Source organism: Xenopus laevis, chromosome 1L, assembly GCF_017654675.1.
Source record: "Xenopus laevis strain J_2021 chromosome 1L, Xenopus_laevis_v10.1, whole genome shotgun sequence".
NCBI classification, from domain to species: Eukaryota; Metazoa; Chordata; class Amphibia; order Anura; family Pipidae; genus Xenopus; species Xenopus laevis.
Window position 1 is genome coordinate 114,393,013 of NC_054371.1, and position 24,285 is coordinate 114,417,297.

Consider the following 24,285-nt stretch of genomic DNA (forward strand, 5'->3'; position numbering starts at 1 on the left):
AACAATTCACATACTTATATAATGGGGAAACCTGAAATGCTTTGTTGTTCTTAAGGTAATGCTATAGAGAAAAAGTCCCAGTAAGCATAGGAATCAGCTGTGATAGCAGATGCCCAAAAAAATACAAAGAATATTTACATTTTACTTACTAGACAAAAATCCATGTTCTCAATAGTGTATACAGGCAGCGGCAATACAGCACATATATAAAGGCCAACTGCAATTGCACTGAAACATCCAAACATTCAAAATGGGAAAGGTAAGTCAGAACCATGACTAGTTTGATATTTTCTAGATAATACATAACCATGATCAAGCTATTCATAGAGGTACAGTATATATATATATATATATATATATATATATATATATATATATATATATATATATATATATATATGAGACACAAAGGAATTTTTCAAGATGCAAAATAACTATGCAATATTTTGCACTAGTGATAGAACTATAGAGTATGCTAATAAAGAGAGACCTAGAAAGATAATTTTGGCATGTTTATGAATAGATATCTATATAGACAAAAATACATTCAAATTCACCAATTGTGTATTATGAAGTTGACGTTCAAGCTCATTAGAGCAAATGTAAAACCGTTTCAAATTTGGACAGACTTTTTTCATTAAAAATGTTCATTTTCTATGTTTTTTTCAGCTTCGGTAATATTCTAATATGACTTTAAAAAATGATGGCAGTTTAATAAGCAAGATTGCAAAGATCAGCAATATATATTTAACCTGAAAAGCTGTATCAGTTTAATGCCATTATTATTAGTATTTAGTACTGATAGTAGTATTTATTAGTATTTATGTACCTTAACTTACCTTGAATCCATCTTTAAATATTTAACATGTGGAAACTGCAATACTTAAAGGTATGTTCCTGTATCTCAGGAATAAAGAGATAAAAAATAAACTTTTCATAAACCAAAAACACACAAAAAATTATCTCAAAGAATGTGTGTGTACCGTAGTGTTAGTTGTAAAATTGAATCTACAATGTCTTTCTTCAGATCTTCTTCTATGAGGAAAGGAACTTCCAAGGCCGCCACTATGAGTGCGGCTCAGATTGTTCTGACCTTTCCTCATACTTCAATCGCTGCAACTCCATCAGGGTAGAGGGTGGAAACTGGATCCTATATGAGCACCCCAGTTACAGGGGACACCAGTATTATCTCTGGCAAGGAGAATACCCAGACTTTCAGAGGTGGATGGGCTTCAATGACTCCATCAGGTCCTGTCGATTTGTTCCCAATGTAAGTTACATAAGGTTCTTAAGCAGAAAAAGTACTAATGGAAACGATGTTTGCGATTACTCATAAGTAGATGTTCAGACTCTTAAAATCTCGCATTTAACCTAGAAAATAAAATGCAGATACAATATAGTAGAAAATAAAACTGTATAATGGAAGGACATTATATATTTACCAGATTTACATTTTAAGTAGCTTAATTTGAGGTTGCATTGAAAAGAAATATTGCAGCTTTTGTACTTTTTTTTAATTTTAATGCTTGCACAAATCAATATCAACTTTAATTTTTTTAAACAGATATGTTTAATATGTTTCCCTTTCTTTGTAGTACCATGGTCAATACAAAATGAGAATCTACGAAAGAGGAGATTTCCAAGGACAGATGATGGAGTTCTTTGATGACTGCCCCAATACTTATGATCGATTCCGTTTCCATGACATTCACTCCTGCAATGTGTTTGATGGCCATTGGATGTTCTACGAGGAACCCAACTACAGGGGACGTCAGTACTACTTGAGATCTGGAGAATACAGGAGATTCAATGACTGGGGTGCCTCAAGCTCCAGAATTGGATCATTCAGAAGAGTTTATAACAGATTTTAAAATATTAACTTAGCAAATCAAATATGTCTATGTTTCAATAAAGCTGACAAATTCCAGATTAACTATTGGCGTTATGGTTTCTCTATTTACTGTGCAGCATTGATATCCATGCCATTAAAACAACATAACTACATGGCAATTTAGTGAAAGTAAGCATCTCAGTTATGCAGACATCCTGGCCAGTGTGAGTTTATGTAGATTGGAGAAGAGGAATGTGGGAGGAGGATGATAACTCTGTATTACTCTATTATATTCTCACAAATAGGCTTACACATAGTATACTGACACATGTTTTAACATTAAAAGAAAACAGGTTCAATCTTTAGGTTGGAAAGTTAAACAATATACATACAATATATCTTTTCAAATAGTCTTGTAGTTTGTCAGGTACCTTATGGCAGGGCCCTTTAAGGTCCTTATAAAATACAGAGGTTTACTGTAATTAATTCCCCAAAAACAATGTTGATCCAAAGATTGGTCTTCAGAAAACTTCCTGATTTAGTATAGCATTTTTTACCCTTATAATGAAAATGAAATACAGCAAAAATATTTTCTCTGATTTTCAAGCTAAACAAGATTTTTCTGAATGTACATTATTGAAAACTATTGATGTTTTTAGTCTAATATTGGGCAGGATAATAGTCTCTAATATGTATGTAGTTATGTATATAGCTAATAGTAATAATTTGAAACAAATGAAACCAATTTGCTCACCATGCAAGCAAGTTCTTCATTTAGAAAGGCTTAGAATTAAGTAATTCTTCATTGTCATAGGGTCAAAACACATACTGCCTGTAGTTATATTCAGACCCAATTGTTCCAGGGATGGTTTCAAGTCAGTTTTATGAGGCAGATTTATGAAGATTTGAATTGTGAAATAATGTAAGTTTTTTTAACTTTAATTTTCTTCTAAATTCGATTGGGATTTTATTTATTAAAAAACTTGAATATCTAAAACTCAGAAGACTTTTTACCGAACCAAAAACTTCAATCGAATTCGATTCGAATTCGACAAAACTCCATTTGAGTTTTTTATCTGAAAAATCTCGAATGTCAGGAAGGCTACAAACATCTCCATATTGGTCATTGGACCTTTCCCATTGACTTAGACATACATTTGGCAGGATTTAGGTAGCAAATAGTTGAATTTAAATTCTTAAATGGCCAGAGTTTGATTTAATTTAATTTTTTTAAAAAATTTAATCAAGTCGAAAAAATTTTGAAAATTCAAATTTGAATTTTCAATTCGACCCTTAATACATTTGCAAATTAAATGCCAGTCCTGTATTAAGGCAGCTGAGTATAAAGGACCTGCCCCAGTTTTGAAAGCACCATCAATATTATTAACATGTATTTATATAGCGCCAACATATTGCATAGCACTGCTATTACTCTGAAATTTCCACCATAAATAAGTGTAGTGTTTCTAATTACCTATAAGTTATGACAGAAGTTATTTGGCCAGCGAGAAGCTCTAGCAACTTAAAGAATAACATCCTTTTTATTCCAGTTACAAAATTTTTAGTGAAGTCAAATACTAGTAATATCAAAAGATACTCTACACACTCACTCTAATCGTAAAATTTAAAACAATAATATTGCTATTAATGAAGAAGCTTTTAAATAACTGTTCAGTCTCAATTTCATGGGGGGGCCCATTTATGATTGCCCAAGCTTTTGGGTTCAGTCAGTCGTAAATAAAATCCAACATGAATTTACTAATCACTATCTATTTCACTAATTTGAAAGAGAAATATAAGAGGTTAAAGGGATACTGTCATGGGAAAAAATGTTTTTTTCAAAATGAATCAGTTAATAGAGCTGCTCCAGCAGAATTCTGCACTGAAATTCATTTCTCAAAAGAGCAAACAGATTTTTTTATATTCAATTTTGAAATCTGACATGGGGCTAGACATATTGTCAATTTCCCAGCTGCCCCAAGTCATGTTACTTGTGCTCTGATAAACTTCAATCACTCTTTACTGCTGTACTGCAAGTTGGAGTGATATCACCCCCCTCCCTTTCCCCCCCAGCAGCCAAACGAAAGAACAATTGGAAGGCAACCAGATAGCAGATTCCTAACACAAGATAACAGCTGCCTGGTAGATCTAAGAACAACACTCAATAGTAAAAACCCATGTCTCACTGAGACACATTCAGTTACATTGAGAAGGAAAAACAGCAGCCTGCCAGAAAGCATTTCTCTCCTAAAGTGCAGGCGCAAGTCACATGATCTGGGGCAGCTGGGAAATTGACAAAATGTCTAGCCCCCATGTCAGATTTCAAAATTGAATATAAAAAAATCTGTTTGCTCTTTTGAGAAATGGATTTCAGTGCAGAATTCTGCTGGAGCAGCACTATTAACTGATGTGTTTAAAAAAAAATGTTTTCTGATGACAGTATCCCTTTAAGCACTAAAGAACAAAGTAATTTAATCTGCTATAAATTGTGGGAAACATTGTCTATGGCCGACACTGGAAGTCACATGCTAACAGGACATAGAAATGCTACAGAAAAAGTTCCAGAGCAATTTCTGGCTTCCAGCAATACACATGTAGGCCATAGGCAGTGGATTTCCTATTCTTTGCAGAGAGAAACAGTGACAAGCAAATTACCTTTTGACTGCTAAGACAATGGAAACAATTCACATGTGTATATAATGAGCAAACCTGTAATGTTTTGTTGCTCTTAAGGTAATGCTATACAGCAAATGTGCCAGTAAGCATACTAAACAGCTGTGACAGCAGAGCCCAAAAAATACAAAAGATATTTACATTTTACTTACTGGACAAAAATACATGTTCTCAGTAGTGTATGCAGACAGTGGCAATACAGCACATATATAAAGGCCATCTCTTTCCACTTGTCAATTGCAATGAAACTTCCAAACATTCAAAATGGGAAAGGTAAGTCAGAAACATGACTATTTTAATATTTTCTAGATAATGCATAACCACGATCAAGCTATTCATAGTGGTACAGCAAGCCATATATGAAATGTACATTCATATTTTACAGTGATTCATTCCAATATTAGAGCCAAAAAGGAATTTAAAAATATGCAAAGAGTTATAAAAATATTTATAATCCATTAGTGTATTACATTCTGCTAATACATTGAGACTTACACAGATCATTATTGGCATATATCAATAGATGTAGAGATTGAAAAATCCATACTTTTAAATTAACCACTTGTACAGTCAAGTGTTGACCAGTTGATCGAAATATGTTGTAATCTTTTTTTTTTTTGTTACCTTTTTTATTCCCTCAAAGGGTAATCTCAAGGGATATTTAGTTACAGAGAATATTTTTCCACCAGAATATTCGCAGGGACTAAGTTTACTAAACAGCGATGCGCTCAGAAGTCATTGCGATCACTTGCGGTAACTATGTTAATGAACCAGCTTACATTAGCGGTAATTTTAGTGAGTTGTGAATTTTCTGGCGACAAATTACGGTTTTGCGAATATTTATGCTATAAAATAGTCTTGTTTTATGGCGGTTATTATGGCAATTTTTACATTTATGGCCAGAAATGCATCTTCAAAAATTATTAGGGGATATTTCCTGCCCCTTGAGAATTTTCTGGCGAAAAAATACTTTTACGCCACTACATAGGTGGCGGTAAAATGTTGGGAATACTCTGGCGTAAATTAAGTCTTTTGCACATTTCGCTGTTTAAAATACCAGGCATTAATGTGTATGTGGCGTTATTTTCAGCGAATGCGATAACTGGCGAAAACATATTTTTGCGCAAGAAAATTCACAAATTTATATTTACAGTAGGTTAGTAAACTGGCAAAAACATATTTGGCTACAAATTTGTCTATATATTGTGAGAAGATTTTTACTGCGCTTTAGTAAACGGACCCCTCAGAGTTAGAGAGCTGAAAAGCAGGAAGTTTGTTTCTGTTAGACATCCAGTCACTCCAGCCTTTTTAGATTACAATTTTGGCTAACTAACTATATCAGAAACAGTTTATATTTTGCACAGCCTATCTATTTACCCAGTTATTTATTTTTACACTAAACGGTTCCTTTAAGCCATTCCATGATGCCCTACTGCATAGTTATACAAGTTCTTAAATGCATCTCTTCTCCTATGTTCAAAAAAAAAGACCTGGTCAGAAGTAAGATGGAACTGCAATCCCTCTCATAGCAACATCTGCTGTCATTGCATCCATCCTATTAGCCTGGACACAGATTATATTATCTGTCCAGAACAGCAGATTTTTATTCTATAAAATTGCATTTGTGTCTGTCAAATGTTCCCCATCAGGTACCCATGCATGTTTAATTGGCCTGACAGTAAGTAAAATAATTGTAAAAATGTACAGCCACCTATACTTACATTCATTTTTATTTTCTGTGTTTCTGTTTTTTTACTTTCAATTTTTTTCCAAAAAAAATTATGAGTTTAACTAATTAGCAAGCTTCATTAGGAATGATCTTACCTGTCTTTTTTCTGAAAAGCCACATCTATTTTCACTTCAATTATTTATGTACTGATTACTACTATTACCTTAACTTACCTTGAATTTATCTTTTAACGTTTAACATGTGGAAACTGCAATACTTAAGGTAAGTTCCTGTATCTCAGGAAATAAAAGGTGAAACAAATAAAACTTTTCATAAAACAGAACTACAACAAATATCATTTTAAAGATTTTATCTGAGCGCTAATTTTATTTGTAAACATAAATATACAATTTCTTCAGATCTTCTTCTATGAGGAAAGGAACTTCCAAGGCCGCCACTATGAGTGCAGCTCAGACTGTTCTGACCTTTCTTCATACTTCAATCGCTGCAACTCCATCAGGGTAGAGGGTGGAAACTGGATCCTCTATGAGCACCCCAGTTACAGGGGACACCAGTATTATCTCTGGCAAGGAGAATACCCAGACTTTCAGAGATGGATGGGCTTCAATGATTCCATCAGATCCTGTCGATTTGTTCCCAATGTAAGTTATGTAATGCTCTTATCACCTTTAGTAGAAACAGAACTAATGGAATAGATTTGGGTGATTATGCATAAGTGAATATACAGAATCTCACTTTTAAACTAGAAAATTAAGTGTAGATCGAATACAGTCAAAAATAAGACTGCCTAAAGTAAGGTCATTTTAATTCGTTTAATGTGAGGTTGGATTCAAAAGAAAATTTGCAGCATGTTTCACTTTTATGCTTGCACATAGATTATACCAGTTTTTAATTATGCAAATAGAAATAAAAAAACACAACCTATTGAAAGAATTGTACAGATCTGATTTAATAGTTTATTCCTGAAGCATAACTATATTTAATATTTTTCCATGTCTTTAAAGTACCAAGGTCAATACAAAATGAGAATCTATGAAAGAGGAGATTTCCAAGGTCAGATGATGGAGTTCTTTGATGACTGCCCCAATACTTATGATCGATTCCGTTTCCATGACATTCACTCCTGCAATGTGTTTGATGGCCATTGGATGTTCTACGAAGAACCCAACTACAGGGGACGTCAGTACTACCTGAGATCTGGAGAATACAGGAGATTCAATGACTGGGGAGCCTCAAGCCCCAGAATTGGATCATTCAGAAGAGTTTATAACAGATTTTAAAATATTAACTTAACAAATCAGATGTATTGGTGTTCTAATAAAACTGACAAATTCCAGATTAGCTGTTTGTGTTGTGGTTTCTCTATTTTCTATGCAGCATTGATATCCATACCATAAAAACATAATGTAACTTTATGGCAATTTAGTGCAAGTATGTTGGTCTATGCAAAGAAGCATCTCAGTTATGCAGACATCCCAGCCAGCTTCAGTTTATGTAGATTGGAGAAGAGGAATGTGGGAGGAGGATGATAACTCAGTATTACTCTATTATATTCTCACAAAAATGCTTTCACATAGTTTACTGATACATGTTTTAACATTAAAAGAAAACAGGTTCAATCTTTAGGTTAGAAAGTTAAACAATATACATACAATATATCTTTTCAAATAGCTTTGTAGTTTGTCAGCAACCTTATGGAAGGGCCTTTTAGGTCCTAATAAAATACAGAGGTTTACTGTAATTAATTCCCCAAAATCAATGTTGATCCAAAGACTAGTTAGCAGAAAAGGTCCTGATTTAGTATAGCATTTTTTCACCCTTATGATGAAAATGAAATACAGCAAAAGTCTTTTCTCTGCTTTACAAGCTAAATAAGATTCTTTTAGGACCAGTAACATCAAAACAATTTTAAAAAAAATTCGTTAGAATACAACGAAAAAAACCACCAAGACAAATTAAAATTTCAAATTGCAAAGGTTTTATTAAGAAATAACTCACCGAAACTCCACTTCCTGTCCTCTTCAGAAACGGCGATATGGTGACCATCCATAGTGCGGTGCTGGATTTGTCCTCCCTGGCTAGCTCCCATAGTCTACTGACAGCAGGAAGACGGTGCTGGAAATCGGCCCGGCTGGATGAAAAGCTGAATTGCCCGGTGTGCGGCTCCTTCTACAGGGAGCCCATTATCCTCCCCTGCTCCCACAGCCTGTGCCTATACTGTGTGCCTGGAACATCCTTGTGCAGAGCCGGCGCACCTCTGGGGAGATCTTGCGAGGACTCAGCCTCCTACTCACCTTGCCCTGCAGCATCAAGTGATGATTAGCGAGAGGGCCCCAGGCGGTTGGCAGGGTACACAGACAAATGGCGCAAATTCGCCCATCACTAATAATAAAGGCTTTGCAATTTGAAATTTTAATTTGTCTTTCGTTGTATTCTAACGAATTTTTGTATATAGCTAATAGTAATAATTTTAAGCAAATGAAACCAATTTGCTCACCATGCAAGCAAGTTGCATGGTGAGCAAAACACCATGTCATAGAGTCAAAACACATACTGCATGTATTTATATTTAGACTTAATTGTTCCAGGGATGGCTTCAAGTCAGTTGCTATTAAAGGACCAGTAACATCAAAAAAAAAATTAAAAAATTTGTTAGTGCACAATGAAAAATAAATACCAAGACAAATGAAACTTTTAAAAAGCAAAGACTTTATTAAGAAATAACTTACATAAAATCCACTTCCTGTCCTCTTCAGAAACGGCGAAAAGGTGACCATCCACACTGCATCGATCGATTTCTCCTCCCTATCTATTCACTGACAGGCATCCTCCTCCCGGCGTCCATGCAAGCTGTGTCTGAGGCTCTTCACTCCTTCCCCGTGGATCAGCTTCCCTCCTCCGCTCACCTCCCTCTCTGTCTTCCCTCCTCCCCTGCTCCACTACTCTGAGAGAGACATGCGGCGCCTGATTACAACCCAGGAAAGGCGCACGTTACAGGCTCTCCTCTCCTTCACTGAGCAGTGAGCGATCCTTGCCTGAGCCCTCCCCTCCCACGTGGGAACTGACCTGGGATTAACTCTATCGCTGCCAATGCACGGTGAAGAGGAGAGCCTGTGACACTGCTGGACGCCTGTAACGTGCGCCTTTCTGTTCTGCCTGGGTTGAAATCAGGCGCCGCATGTCTCTCTCTGAGAGTAGGGAGGAGGGAAGACAGAGAGCGAGGTGAGGAGAGCGGAGGAGGGAAGCTGATCCACGGGGAAGGAGTGAAGAGCCTCAGACACAGCTTGCATGGACGACAGGAGGAGGATGCCTGTCAGTGAATAGCCAGGGAGGAGAAATCGATTGATGCAGTGTGGATGGTCGCCTTTTCGCTGTTTCTGAAGAGGACAGGAAGTGGATTTTATGTAAGGTATTTCTTAATAAAGTCTTTGCTTTTTAAAAGTTTCATTTGTCTTGGTATTTATTTTTCATTGTGCACTAACCAATTATTAAAATTTTTTTTTGATGTTACTGGTCTTTTAAGATTACTTTAGGTTGGCAATTGAAGTATGTTGTGATAGGATAAAACATTTGGAACTATAATCAGAAACATATACCCTAAATAATGTAGGCCTCTATGAAAATATATTGCATAAAACAGCTCATATATTAACACCTTCTTCATCTAAATTTTCATAATATATTTTATAGCAGTATATTTTATTGCACAATCCTCCCCCAGGGATCATATCAGGGGTGTAACTACAGAGGAAGCAGACCGTAGAACAGGCCACCTTATCAATATTTTGGGGCCCTAAATTGAATCTGCTGTGGGGCCCAGTGACATATAGCTATGCCACTGGATCATATGATTAACAGTGCACACAAACAATGCATTATAGCTGCATTATTTCTGGGCAGGTGATCTCTGAGGCAACACAGAATATATCATAAAATAGGGGTTCAAAGAATAATAAGTAAAAGGGTAATATCTACTTAAATATATATTCCAGTTTGGTAAGAATCTTTAATATGCCACTTGTTATGATATAAAGTATCTGTTGTTAAAGTATTCATTTTGGGGTATCATTTTCCTTTAAGTATTTGCAGAATAGTACTTTCAGGGAATTTATCAGAACAAGAAGAACAACTATACAGTGGTGTGGATCTATGAGACTAATAATTATTGTCTGATTTTGTACCCCAAGATGAATTACAGGGAATGCAACAACCATAATATAGAGCACATCACAATATACTGTATTCCACATTCTTTAAAATGGATCACTTTCAAAGTTACAACAATGTTGTATTAACAGGGATGAATGATTTTTTTTATCAGGCATGGATTCACTGAGAAAATAGAGAATTCCTATCATACTTACCGTAATTCTCTTTTCCTGGCCACTCTCCATATCAGCATTACATACGGGGGGCTCCGCCCATCCCCGCCCATTGACCAGATAGTCCCTCCCTCCCAAGCTTTAAAGCCACCCCCAGGGGCCCACATACCTCGTCTAATACCAAGCTTCTGGCCGAAGAGGGGTGGGAAATGCTGATATGGAGAGTGGCCAGGAAAAGAGAATTACGGTAAGTATGATAGGAATTCTCTATTTTCCCTGGCCACTCCATATCAGCATTATCAGCATTGGGAAGAAAAACCACAAAACACCAGAGGTGCTGATACAAAAAATTTTTTACTGACAAGAAAAGGCAAGGTGGGCCCCTGCCGCAAAAGCATGGTTACTCGAAGAGGGTAGATCCAAACGATAGTGCTTAATGAAGGTCCGAGCCAAAGACCATGAAGCGACTTCACAGATCTGAGAAGGAGGAACATCTGCCAATGCTGCCCAAGAAGAAGCGACCGCCCTGGTGGAGTGAGCCGTTAAACCCTCCGGAGCTAGCTTGCCCTGAGCTTGATAGGCTTTTGAGATACACAAGGTCATCCATCTGCTGATGGTAGAAGTGGCAGCAGCCTGCCCTTTTCTGTTTCCCGCTGGGACAACAAATAGTCTGTCTGATTTTCTAAAGGAAGCTGACATTTCCATATATCGCTTCAGACTTCTTACTGGATCAATCTTTTTTAAATTCTCTGCTTCCTGAATGTCCTCCGAGAAAATAGGAAGAGTGACTTCTTTCCTCAAGTGAAAAGTCGAGACAACCTTTGGGAGAAAAGACTGAACTGGCTTAATAATCACTTTGTCATGCAGAAAGGTTATGTGTTCTTGACTGCAGGAGAGGGCTTGCAGTTCCCCTACTCTGCAAGCTGAGGCAATGGCCAATAGGAATAAGGTCTTTAAAGTCAGATTCCAGAATGAAATTGACTCAAGAGGCTCAAACGGTGGCAAGGATAGGGATCCTAGGACCAATGGTAGACTCCAGGCAGGTGAGGTTTTAACCCCTGGAGGGCGTACCTTCAAGGTTGCTTTAAAAAATCTTTGGACTGTAGGATCCGAAGACCAGGATTTTCCAGAAATGGCTGATATGGCGGAAGCATGAGATTTTAGGGTTCTATACTGTAGACCTTTCTCTAAACCAGATTGGAGGAAGCCTAGAACCTGAGGGAGAGAGATCTCTTCCCACGAGAAACCAAACTGATTGCACCAAAGCTGAAACCTTTTCCAAACTCTGCAGTAAGTGGATGATGTGGAAGACTTCCTAGACTTGAGCAGGGTGTCTATAACACTTTCAGGTAAGCTCAACTTTTCCAGCCTTTTGCGCTCAACCTCCAGGCCTGAAGAGACAGAGCCGCTGGGTTTGGGTGAAGGAGAGGTCCCTGACACAGCAAGTCCCTCCTCCTGGGAAGAGGCCACGGGGGATCCACTAAAAGTTTGAGAAGTAATGGGTACCAAGGCCTGCGCGGCCAATTTGGTGCAATTAAGATCAAATCGCTCCTGTCTTGGATTACTTTTTGGAGAATCTTCATGATAAGCGGGAACGGAGGAAAGGCATAGGCCAGGCTGAAGAACCAGCTCTGAAGCATGGCGTCTGCTGCTTGAGCTGTCGGGCAAGGTTTTCTTGAGAAGAAAATTGGAAGCTTTGCATTGAGATGTGACGCCATGAGATCGATTTCCGGAAGACCCCATCTTTCCACCAGCTTCTGAAAGACCTCCTGGCTTAAGGACCATTCGTGACTTGACACCGAATTGCGGCTCAGAAAATCCGCCTCCTGATTGTCTTTCCCTGGGAGATATTCCGCTGTCAGTGAGACCAGATTCCTCTCTGCCCAACTGATGATAGGTTGAACCTCCTGGAGAAGAGAAGAACTCCTGGTACCCCCTTGTCTCCTGATGTAAGCCACTGCCGTGGTATTGTCTATAAGGAGCCTGACTGAGGAATTGTGCAGATTTTTTGTGAACGAAAAGAGAGCTAACTTCGCAGCCCTTATCTCCAGGATATTGGAAGGCACATTGGTCTGTCGTGAGGACCATGTCCCTTGTACCCATTCCGAGTCCAGGTGTGCCCCCCAACCCCAGGTTGAGGCATCGGTGATCAGTGTCTTCCATTGAGGTTGTGATAAGGGAAAACCCTTCTCTAGGTTCTTCTCCTTGGTCCACCAGAAGAGCGACTCTTTGAAAGGGTGAGAGAGAAGAATCTGCTGCTCCCAGTCTTTCGTTTCCCTGTTCCATTGATCCAGGAACAAAAACTGGGCTGGCCTCATATGCCATCGTGCCCACTTTGTGACAGGTATTGTCGATGCCATGGACCCCAATAAGGACATCATTTTTCTGGCTGAGACTTGGGACTGAGTCAAGAAATGTGAGGCTAGGTTGATGATAGCCGCAATTTTCAGAGGAGGAAGAGATACTAAGTTTTCTTGGGTATTGAACCAAGCCCCTAGATAGACCAAGGATTGGGATGGGGATAGTTGGCTCTTCTCTCCATTTATCAACCAACCATGGGAAAGTAGGAAGTCTAGGACTCTCTCTCGATGTTTCAGTAGAGTCTCCTTGTTTCTTGCTGACAGAAGGATGTCGTCCAAATAATGCCAGATTGAGATCCCCTCCAGCCTGAGTGCCGCCACCAAGGTGACCAGAATCTTTGAAAAAACTCTCGGGGCTGTGGACAGACCGAAAGGGAGACAACGAAACTGGAAATGTTTCCCTCCGATGGCAAATCGAAGGAAACGCTGATGTGAGGCTGTCACAGGGATATGTAAGTAAGCGTCCCTCAGATCGATGGAGAGGAGCCAGTCTCCTGGGAGAATTGCAGCAATGATCGAATAGATTGATTCCATCTTGAACTTCTGCACCCTCAGATGCCTGTTGATTAATTTCAAGTCCAGAATAGGTCTCCATCCTCCTGAGTTTTTCCTTACCAGAAATAGTACTGAATAAAACCCCTTGTTTTGTTCCGCTACCGGGACAGGAGACAGAACTTTCTCTTCCAGCAGCCATTGTAGGTAGTGATCCATGGCTTCTCTTTTTTCCCCTTTTTTGGGGTAAGAAGAGGTGACAAAATGGTTCTTTGTTGGGATGGAGTTGAATTCCAGCCGATAACCCCTTGACAGGATATCTAGAACCCACTGATCTGAGATGGTAGAAATCCATATTTGGAGAAAATCTGCCAGCCTGGCTCCTACCTTTTCTATTGTGGACGGATAGTCAGGAAGGCTTCTTATTAGACTGGGATGACCTGGACTTGTCTCCTCTGACAAAGGTCGCTTGGCCTTTTTTCCATGAAAAGGGCTTGTAGTTTTCACCTGCTGGTCTGGAGACTTGTCTTCCCGCAACCGGTCTTCCTGAGCCGCGAAAAATAGAGGATCTAAAATGGAAAGATGATGGTCTCTTCTTTTCTTGGGGTAAAAATAAGCTTTTCCCCCCAGAAGCCTTAGATATTACGTCATCCAATTTGGACCCGAAGAGGCGTAGGCCCTCAAAAGGTAAGGTGCACAAGCTTGTCTTGGAGGAGACGTCCGCCGTCCATGATCTGAGCCAGAGAGCTCGATGAGCCGCCACCGATAGGGCCATAGAAGGAGCTGCTAATCTGGTGAGATCTACTGTGCCTTCCGATATGAACGCTGTGGCAAGTTTGAGTTCTGCTAGGCTAGAAGAAATTTCCTTCCTATCCACTCCTTCGGCAAGGGCTTTTTCGATGCCATCTATCCAGAGGGACATGGCCTTAGCCACCGAGACCAGAGCCACTGCTGGTTTACATGCTGCCCCAGCTACCAGAAACCCCTTTCTGAGGTCTGCATCTACTCGTCTGTCCATGGGGTCTCTAAGGGCAGAGCTGTCGTCAATTGGCAGGGTAGTTTTCTTTGCCAAATGTATGACTACGGGGTCCACTGAAGGGGCAGTGACCCATTCCTTAACCTCTGAATCTCTAAATGGATAGAGTTTGGAGAACCTAGTGCCTTGTGACACAAAGGAGACCTTCTTTGCAGCTTTTTGCCACTCTATCTTGATAAGGTCAGAGATAAGACCTCTTGGAAGAGAGGAAATGTATGACGGTTTTTTGCAGGAGATGGCAGGACCTTAAGAGTTGAGGTTCCTGTGCTTTCCTCTTCTACCCCCAGGGTCTGCTTTACTGCCCTAATTAGTGGAGTAACAAGGGAGAGATCAAAGGTATCCTGGGGGCTGTCTATTTCCTCATCTGAGTCTAACAAGGCTTCCGACTGTAACTCAGGGGAAAGACACTCGTCTTCAGAGGAATCCTCTGCCGCTCCCCAGGCATCCCTATGCTGGGAGACAAGATCCTGACCTTCTTCCACATTCCCTGTGGCTAAGACAGGAATCCCAGAGGCTGAGCTGCAGAAATCTTTCCAGCAAGACTTGCAAAATTTTTTGCCCACTAGGGGAGGGCTAAAACAACCCATGCATTCTGGGGGAGCCGACTGGGGACTTTTAATCCTACGTCTTTTAGCAACATCTTCAGGCAAGCTGAAAAGAGAGAATGGGGAGAATGAGAGAGAAAATAAGAAATGGAAAATAAGAAAAAGAGGAATAGTACAGGAGGGACCTACCTAGCTTGGAGGGCAGAGGCTGTAGAGGCTGAGGAATCCATAGGAAACCAGGCAAAGGATACCTGTAATGCAATACACATGCAAGTGGGGTGAACTGAAAAGATCCCTTAGCAGGATAAATGGAAATATGGAGCAGCACTGAGTGGCCTAATCCTTAAGAACCCCCCCCTCGCAAGCAGGACGCAATAACCCCCTTTCACCTACCAGAGCTGAGTCAGCAGCAGGGAAGCTCGAACCTTCAGGCACTTAAGAGGAGCAAAACCAGCAGCAAGCGAAAAACAGATGCGCCAGAATTAAAACACCCGGGACCGGAACCGGAAGTGCGTCACAGCCGCAGACTTTGCCCACATCCAAAATGGCCGCTGCCATGGACGCGGAGCCATGTGGACGACTCCAAACACGCTTAGCCCACAACAAAGATGGCCGCCGCGTGTCTGGAGGAAGGAGCGCTTCTACTGAAGGCAGCAGAGGTTCTGGCTGAAGCGGGTCAGAGAGACCCACAAAGGGAAAAGTATGGACGGATTCCTAGTGCCACAGGCAACCTTAAGTGATCACCTCCATGGCACGGCCTCATTGGAAAAACTTTCTGGGGTCGCACTGCTGCAGGCCAAGTGCTAAACCGTGAGTAACCTGCCTGTCCCTGTCCTCACAAGAGAGGGAGGAGGAGTAAGCACTCTGCCCTGATCCACCTGAGGAAGCTTACAACTACCTAGGGGATGAGTAACAAACTAGGAAGGACCCTCTGGTCAGTCAGAGCAAAGGACAGAAAGAAAAAAGATGAGGTATGTGGGCCCCTGGGGGTGGCTTTAAAGCTTGGGAGGGAGGGACTATCTGGTCAATGGGCGGGGATGGGCGGAGCCCCCCGTATGTAATGCTGATATGGAGAGTGGCCAGGGAAATACCTCATTTTGTCGTCTGCAAAGTTTTTTTTTACAAAACTGAGTCAAAAATTCTAAGCAAAAAAAAAAATTCAATGCGATAAAAAAGTCCCAGAGAAAAAAATTTGCCTCAAGAAAAAATGCCCTCGGACTTTAATGCATTTTGAGTGAGAAATAACTTGAGACAAAAATGCCCATTGACTTTAATGCATTCTGAGAAAAAGTCACTGAGCCAAAAAGTCACCACATGAAAAAAAACGTCTATTGACTTTAAATCATTTGGAGGGGAAAAAAAGTTGCGCATGTAAAAAATTGACGCACATCAATGTTTTTTTTCCCTATTGACTTCAATGAGTTTTGCCAATTTTTCACAACAAAACAGATTCGCTCATCACTATCCATTAACCAAAAATAAGCTCATACTTAGATTAAGACCACTGTTATAGAGGTGACTACAGAGGTGCTTCATCAATGAGGCAAGTTGAGGCTCTTGCCGTAGGCGGCAGCACCCCACTAGGTACCAGGGGCGGCAAAAAAGTCACTCCTGGTAATGGATTCACTGAGAAATACCTCATTTTGTCGTCTGCAAATTTTTTTTACAAAACTGAGTCAAAAATTCTAAGCAAAAAAAAAAATTCAATGCGATAAAAAAGTCCCAGAGAAAAAAATTTGCCTCAAGAAAAAATGCCCTCGGACTTTAATGCATTTTGAGTGAGAAATAACTTGAGACAAAAATGCCCATTGACTTTAATGCATTCTGAGAAAAAGTCGCTGAGCCAAAAAGTCACCACATGAAAAAAAATGTCTATTGACTTTAAATCATTTGGAGGGGAAAAAAAGTTGCGCATGTAAAAAATTGACGCACATCAATGTTTTTTTCCCCCTATTGACTTCAATGAGTTTTGCCAATTTTTCACAAAAAAACAGATTCGCTCATCACTATCTATTAACCAAAAATAAGCTCATACTTAGATTAAGACCACTGTTATAGAGGTGACTACAGAGGTGCTTCACCAATGAGGCAAGTTGAGGCTCTTGCCGTAGGCGGCAGCACCCCACTAGGTACCAGGGGCGGCAAAAAAGTCACTCCTGGTACTTTAAGATCCACTCTTAAAGGCATTAACTGAATCAGCCATCACAACATCACCCAATGCACGAACATGGAGAGCTCAACCTAATCCCAACACACTTGTTGTAAGTGTAGGGTGCTTGACAAAGGACCCGGAGGGGTCCAAAACGTTGCCCCTTTGTGATGTATACTTTGGGCTTCAAATAAATCGCCGTTTGGACACAATTGCAACTAACAGGTGTGCATCCGAGTGCCTTTTTTCCAGAGAAAATATATCCCTCTTAAGGACTGGAGTCCAAAACTGCACTGCATACTCCAGATGAGGCCTCACCAGAGACCTATAAAGAGGCATAATTATGTTTTGATCCCTTGAGTTAATGCCCTTTTTTATGCCACAGAATGACACTGCCCAGACAACTTGTTATCTACAAAAAGTCCTAGATCTTTCGCATTTAAGGAAACTCCCAACACACTGCCATTTAGTGTATAACTTGCATTTATATTATTTTTGCCAAAGTGCATAACCTTGCATTTATCAACATTGAACCTCATTTTCCAGTTTGCTGCCCAGTTTCTCAACTTAGACAAATCACTCTGCAAAGTGGCAGCATACTGCATGGAACCTATAGTTCTGCACAATTTAGTATCATCTGCAAAAATAGAAAAGGTACTTTCAATGCCCACCTGCAGGTCATTACTAAACAAGTTGAAAAGCAAGGGACCTAGTACAGAGCCCTGCGGTACTCCACTAACAACACTGGTCCGATTAGAAAATGTCCATTTACCACCACTCTTTGTAGTCTATCTTTTAGCCAGTTCTATATCCAGGTACAAATACTATATGTTCCTGGCCAACATTCCTTAACCAGTAACCTTTTGTGTGGCACTGTATCACATGCTTTAGCAAAGTCTAAGTAAATCACACCCACTGCCATCCCAGAATCGAGGTCCCTGCTTCCCTTCTCATAAAAAGAAATTAAGTTAGTCTGACAAGATCTATTACGCATAAAACCATTCTGGCACACACTCATAGTATTATGATTTGATATAAAGTCCAGTATCTTATCCTTTATTAACCCTTCAAAAAGCTTTCGTACCACTGACGTCAGACTAATTGGCCTATAGTTTTAAGTCTGAGAATAGGAATACATCCATTACTCTGAAATGTCCACCTTAAATGGGACCCGGCACCCGATGAAATTATTCCCAATACTATTTTATGGCATTAGTCAAGCAAAATAAACTTTAATTACACTTCATAAATTATTTGAATCTTGTTTTCTTTGGTCTGGGAACTCATCATGATAGCATGTATGCAGGAACCATTTTGTGGACACTGTTATTAAGGGAAACCTTATCATCTCACAATCTTGTTTGTGCACCAGAATGGGGGACCTGATGTCCATCCCCATACACTGGTTACACTATTAAATGGTGAAGAAAGCGGGGGAATATGGGGAGTGCAGTGACATCTAGTCAGTGCTGAATGGAAAGTGAAAGTAACTGCCTGTATAGAGTTGGGGCAGGCAATATTTGATTGACAGCTGAGATCTATGAATGCTTTACTAAAAAAGGAATTTGGATTTCATGTTTCATTTGAAAAGCACTTTTATTATACAGCTTTTTATTTCTTGGTGACAGGTCCCCTTTAAATAGGTGTAGTGTTTCAAATTATGTTTTCAAATTAGCTATGGCTAAAGTTATATGCCCAGCGGGAAACTCTTGCAACTAACAGAATAACATCTTTTGTAATCCAGTTGCAAAACATTTAGTGAAGTGTAATACTAGTAATATCAAACGATATTCTACATACTCGTTCTAATCATAAAGCTTAAAACAATAATTCTGATATTAATGGGGAAGCTTATAAATAACTGTTCAATCTCAGTTACATGGGGGGCCCATTTATGATTGCCCAAGCTTTTGTGTTCAGTCAGGCATAAATAAACTCCATTTATGGAAGTCAGATTTTAACAGGTCACAGAAATGCAACAGAGAGAGTTCCTGAGCACTTTCCGCCCCTTTCAGCACTACACATGTAGGCCATGGGCAGTGGATTTTCTATTCTTTGCAGAGAGATGCAGTGACATACAAATTAGACCTTTTGCTGACACAATGGAAACAATTCACATACATATATAATGAGCAAACCTACAATGCTTAGTTGCTCTTAAGGTAAAGCTATACAGCATAGGTCCCAGTAAGCATAGAGAAAAGCTGTGACAGCAGAGCCCAAAAAATACAAAAGATATTTACATTTTACTTAATAGACAAAAATGCATGTTCTCAGTAGTGTATGCAGACAGCAGCAATATAGCACATATATAAAGGCCATCTCTTTCCACTTGTTGATTGTACAGAAACTTCCAAACACTCAAAATGGGAAAGGTAAGTCAGAACCATGACTATTTTGAAATTTTCTAGATAATACATAACCATGATCAATCTTTTCATAGAGGTACAGCAGAATATATATATATATATATATATATATATTATACACATGTATATACCTGTATATATATATATATATATATATATATATATATAGAAGTTCACAAAGTACCTGCACTCCTTCCTTGTTAGCCAAAGGTGGGTGCTTGGTCAGTCGGAGTATACAATGTTCAAAATGGACCAGCACACCAAATCTTCAATCAGAAAAAGGTTTATTTCAAGGCCCTAATGTGGGCCGAAACATTGGACACGTGAGTGATGTTGAAATAAACCTTTTTCTGATTGAAGATTTGGTGTGCTGGTCCATTTTGAACATTATATATATATATTATATATATATTATTATATATCTATCTTATCTATCTATCTATCTATCTATCTATCTATTTTATATATATATATATATATATATATATATATATATATATAATCTACAGTTCTGGGATAAAAACCTTGAATACATTATACAGTTATTCATTCTTATATTTTAGGAACAAAGGAATTTTTTAAGATGCAAAATAATTATGTAATATTTTGCACTAATGATAGAACTATACAGACTGCTAATAAAATCTGACCCACAAAGATTATCTTTGGCATGTTTATGAATAGATATCTATTTAGACAAAAACACATTCAAATTCACAAATTGCATATTATGAAGTTGGCTTTCCAGCTCCAAATCAAATAAGGCTGTCTTTTTCAAAAGGTAAAAATACCCTAATGATGCACTACTGCGTAGTTATCCAAGTCCTTACATGAGGTTCTCCAATCTTAAGAATTGCATTTTCTAGAGTCTCAAGTCCCTAGCAATCAAACACAGATACTTAATTTTAAGGTGATGCAAAACACAAAATGATAGCAACACTAAGTGGGTTATTTATTAAAGTCCTAATGCCAAAAACGCAAAAAACTAATTTAAAGAGGTTGTTTTAACCAAACTCCAAATGTTTAGTGAAAGAAAAATTAATTTTTTGAGATTTATTATACCCTCAGGATGGAAAAATTCCAAATCTGAAAATCTGGCATCTCAGACCTACCAAGATTGTATAAAAGTCAATGGGAGAGGTCCCTTCACTATTTGGCCATTTCTGTGGAATAGCTGAGCTGGTTTTAGCCTGAAAATCCAACTATATTGGACTTTTCGTCCAAAAATACGAAAAATGCTGGCTTTCTTGGAAAAAGCCCAAAAAAATCAAGTGATTTGGCCAAAAACTCATGGATGTCTCATCCAATTTATTAGCCTGGACACAGATTTTCTGTCCATAAAGGCATATTGTGAATACTACAGACATGTCTGTCAAAACTTTCCTATGCAGTATCCTTACATGTCTAGTTGACTTGGCATTAACAAAAACTGCATTACCAAATGTGTGGATATGTGGCCCCCTATACTTACCTTCATTTTAATTTTCTATGTTGTTTTTCCAATATTACTTAAAAAATGATGGCAGTTTAATTAGCAAGATTGATAGGATCAGCAAGACATATTTGATCTGAAAAGCTGTATCTGTTTAATGACATTATTAATTAGTATTTAGTACTAATAGTAGTAGTTAGCTTGAATCTGTCTTTAAACATTTAACATGTGGATTCTGCAATACTGTTTCTGTTTCTCAGGAATAAGGAATAAAAAAATAAATGTTTCATAAACCAGAAACACACAAAAAATCATCTTAAAAATGTGTGGATGCCCTAGTTTTATTTGTAAAATTGAATCTACAATGTCTTTCTTCAGATCTTCTTCTATGAGGAAAGGAACTTTCAAGGTCGCCACTATGAGTGTGGCTCAGACTGTTCTGACCTGTCCTCATACTTCAATCGCTGCAACTCCATCAGGGTAGAGGGTGGAAACTGGATCCTCTATGAGCACCCCAGTTACAGGGGACACCAGTATTATCTCTGGCAAGGAGAATACCCAGACTTTCAGAGGTGGATGGGCTTCAATGACTCCATCAGGTCCTGTCGATTTGTTCCCAATGTAAGGTTCTTAAGCAGAAACAGTACTAATGGAATAGATTTTGGTGATTATTCATCAAAAATCACCCTTAAAATCTCCTATTTAACCTAGAAAATTAAATGTAGATATAATACAATACAATACTGTACAATATAGTAGAAAATAAGACTGTCTAACGTAAAGACTATTTATGTCTACCAGATTTTTATTTTAAGTAGCTTAATGTGAGGTGGGATTGAAAAGAAAAATTGCAGCATTTTTAATTTTAATGCTTTCACAAAGGATATATCAGCTTTAATTTTTTTCAAACAGATGTGTTTAATATTTTTCCATTTTTTTAAAGTACCATGGTCAATACAAAATGAGAATCTACGAAAGAGGAGATTTCCAAGGGCAGATGATGGAGTTCTTTGATGACTGCCCCAATACTTATGATCGATTCCGTTTCCATGACATTCACTCCTGCAATGTGTTTGATGGCCATTGGATGTTCTACGAGGAACCCAACTACAGGGGACGTCAGTACTACCTGAGATCTGGAGAATACAGGAGATTCAATGACTGGGGAGCCTCAAGCCCCAGAATTGGATCATTCAGAAGAGTTTATAACAGATTTTAAAATATTAACTTAGCAAATCAAATATATCTATGTTCCAATAAAATGAACAAATTCCAGATTAGCTGTTTGCATTATATTTTCTCTATTTACTGTGCAGCATTGATATCCATGCCACAAAAACAACATAACTACATGGCAATTTAGTGCAAGTATGTTAGTCTATGCAAAGAAGCATCTCAGTTATGCAGACATCCTGGCCAGTTTGAGTTTATGTTGATTGGAGAAGAGGAATGTGGGAGGAGGATGATAACTCTGTATTATTCTATTATATTCTCACAATTAGGCTTTCACATAGTATACTGACACATGTTTTAACATTAAAAGTAAACAGGTTCAATCTTTAGGTTGGAAAGTTAAACAATATACATACAATATATCTTTTCAAATAGTCTTGTAGTTTGTCAGAAACCTTATGGCAGGGCCCTTTAGGTCCTAATAAAATACAGAGGTTTACTGCAATTCATTCCCCAAAAACAATGTTGATCCAAAGTCTGGACTTCAGAAAAGTTCCTGATTTAGTATAGCATTTTTTACTCTTATAATGAAAATGAAATACAGCAAAAATATTTTCTCTGCTTTTCAAGCTAAACAAGATATTTCTGATTGCACTTTATTGAAAACTATTGATGTTTTGAAGTCTAAGATATTGGGCAGGTTAATTAGCCTCTAATATGTACGTAGTTATGTATATAGCTAATAGTAATAATTTGAAACAAATTAAACCAATTTGCTCACCATGCAAGCAAGTTATTCATTTAGAAACGGATTAGAATTAAGTAACTCTTGATATAGGGGTCAAAACACATACTGCCTGTATGCCTTTATGGCCATAATAAAATGCAGAGGTTTACTGTAATTAATTCCCCAAAAACAATGTTGATCCAAAAACTGGTTAGCAGAAAAGGTCCTGATTTAGTATAGCATTTTTTTACCCTTATGATGAAAATGAAATACAGCAAAAGTCTTTTCTCTGCTTTTCAAGCTAAACAAGATATTTTTAAGTGCACTATATTGGGATAATTTGAAGTCTGAGATATTGGGCAGGTTAATTAGCCTGTAAAATGTACGTAGTTATGTATATAGCTAATAGTAATAATTTCAAGCAAATTAAACCAATTGGCTCACCATGCAAGCAAGTTATTCATTTAGAAACTGCTTAGTATTAAGTAACTCTTAATTGCCATAGGGTCAAAACACATACTGCGTGTATTTATAATTAGACCCAATTGTTCCAGGAATGGCTTCAAGTCAATTACTACTAAGATTACTTAAGGTTGGCAATTGAAGTATGTTGTGATAGGATAAAACATTTGGAACTATAATCAGTTTATCTTTTTAAAGGAAACCTATACCCCCAAATAATATAGGTCTCTATGAAAATGTAAAACCCTGCTTCATCTAAATTTTCATAATAATATAATAATATACTTAATATACTAATTATTGAGTAATCCTCCCCCCAGAGATCCTACAATTAACAGTGCATACAAACAATGCATTAGAGCTGCATTATTTCTGGGCAGGTAATTTCAGAGGCAACACAGGCATAGAAAATCCACTGCCTCTGGCCTACACGTGTAGTGCTAGAAGCCAGAAACTGCTCACGAACTCTCTCTGTAGCATTTCTATGTCCTTTTAGCATGTGACTTCCAGTGTCGGCCATAGACAATGTTTCCCATAATTTATAGCAGATTAAATTCTTTTGTTCTTAAGTTTTCTCTTTCAGATCAGTGAAATAGATAGTGATTAGTAAATTCACGATGGATTTCATTTATGACTGACTGAACCAAAAAGCTTGGGCAATCATAAATGGCCCCCCCATGAAATTGAGACTGAACAGTTATTTATAAGCTTCCTCATTTACGAGGGGATCTGCAGATAAGGTACAAGATAATGTGGATCAAAGAGGCTGAGTATAAATTAGGGCTGAATTATTGGAGTGTAGAATCAAAGCAATTCCATATGATCTCTTAGTCCATATCCAGTAGGGATGCACCGAATCCACTATTTTCTATTCGGCCGAGCCCCCGAATCCTTCGCGAAACATTCGGCCGAATACCAAACCGAATCCAAACGGTGGGAAGGGGAAAAAATGTTTTACTTCCTTGTTTTGTGACAAAAAGTCACATGATTTCTCTCCCCGTCCCTAATTTGCATATGCAAATTT

At 38.4% G+C, this 24,285-nt stretch overlaps 2 protein-coding genes across 2 annotated transcripts; both read left to right on the forward strand.

Moving 5' to 3' along the window:
- Positions 1-4,768: 4,768 nt before the first annotated feature.
- On the forward strand, positions 4,769-7,474 carry crygdl.11.L (crystallin gamma D like gene 11 L homeolog). Its single transcript, XM_041585638.1, has 3 exons — positions 4,769-4,777; positions 6,593-6,839; positions 7,206-7,474. The coding sequence occupies exons 1-3, from the start codon at positions 4,769-4,771 to the stop codon at positions 7,472-7,474; spliced, it is 525 nt and encodes a 174-aa protein (XP_041441572.1).
- An 11,990-nt stretch (positions 7,475-19,464) lies between these two features.
- crygdl.9.L (crystallin gamma D like gene 9 L homeolog) lies at positions 19,465-22,118 on the forward strand. Its single transcript, XM_041584429.1, has 3 exons — positions 19,465-19,473; positions 21,278-21,520; positions 21,843-22,118. The coding sequence occupies exons 1-3, from the start codon at positions 19,465-19,467 to the stop codon at positions 22,116-22,118; spliced, it is 528 nt and encodes a 175-aa protein (XP_041440363.1).
- Positions 22,119-24,285: the final 2,167 nt, after the last annotated feature.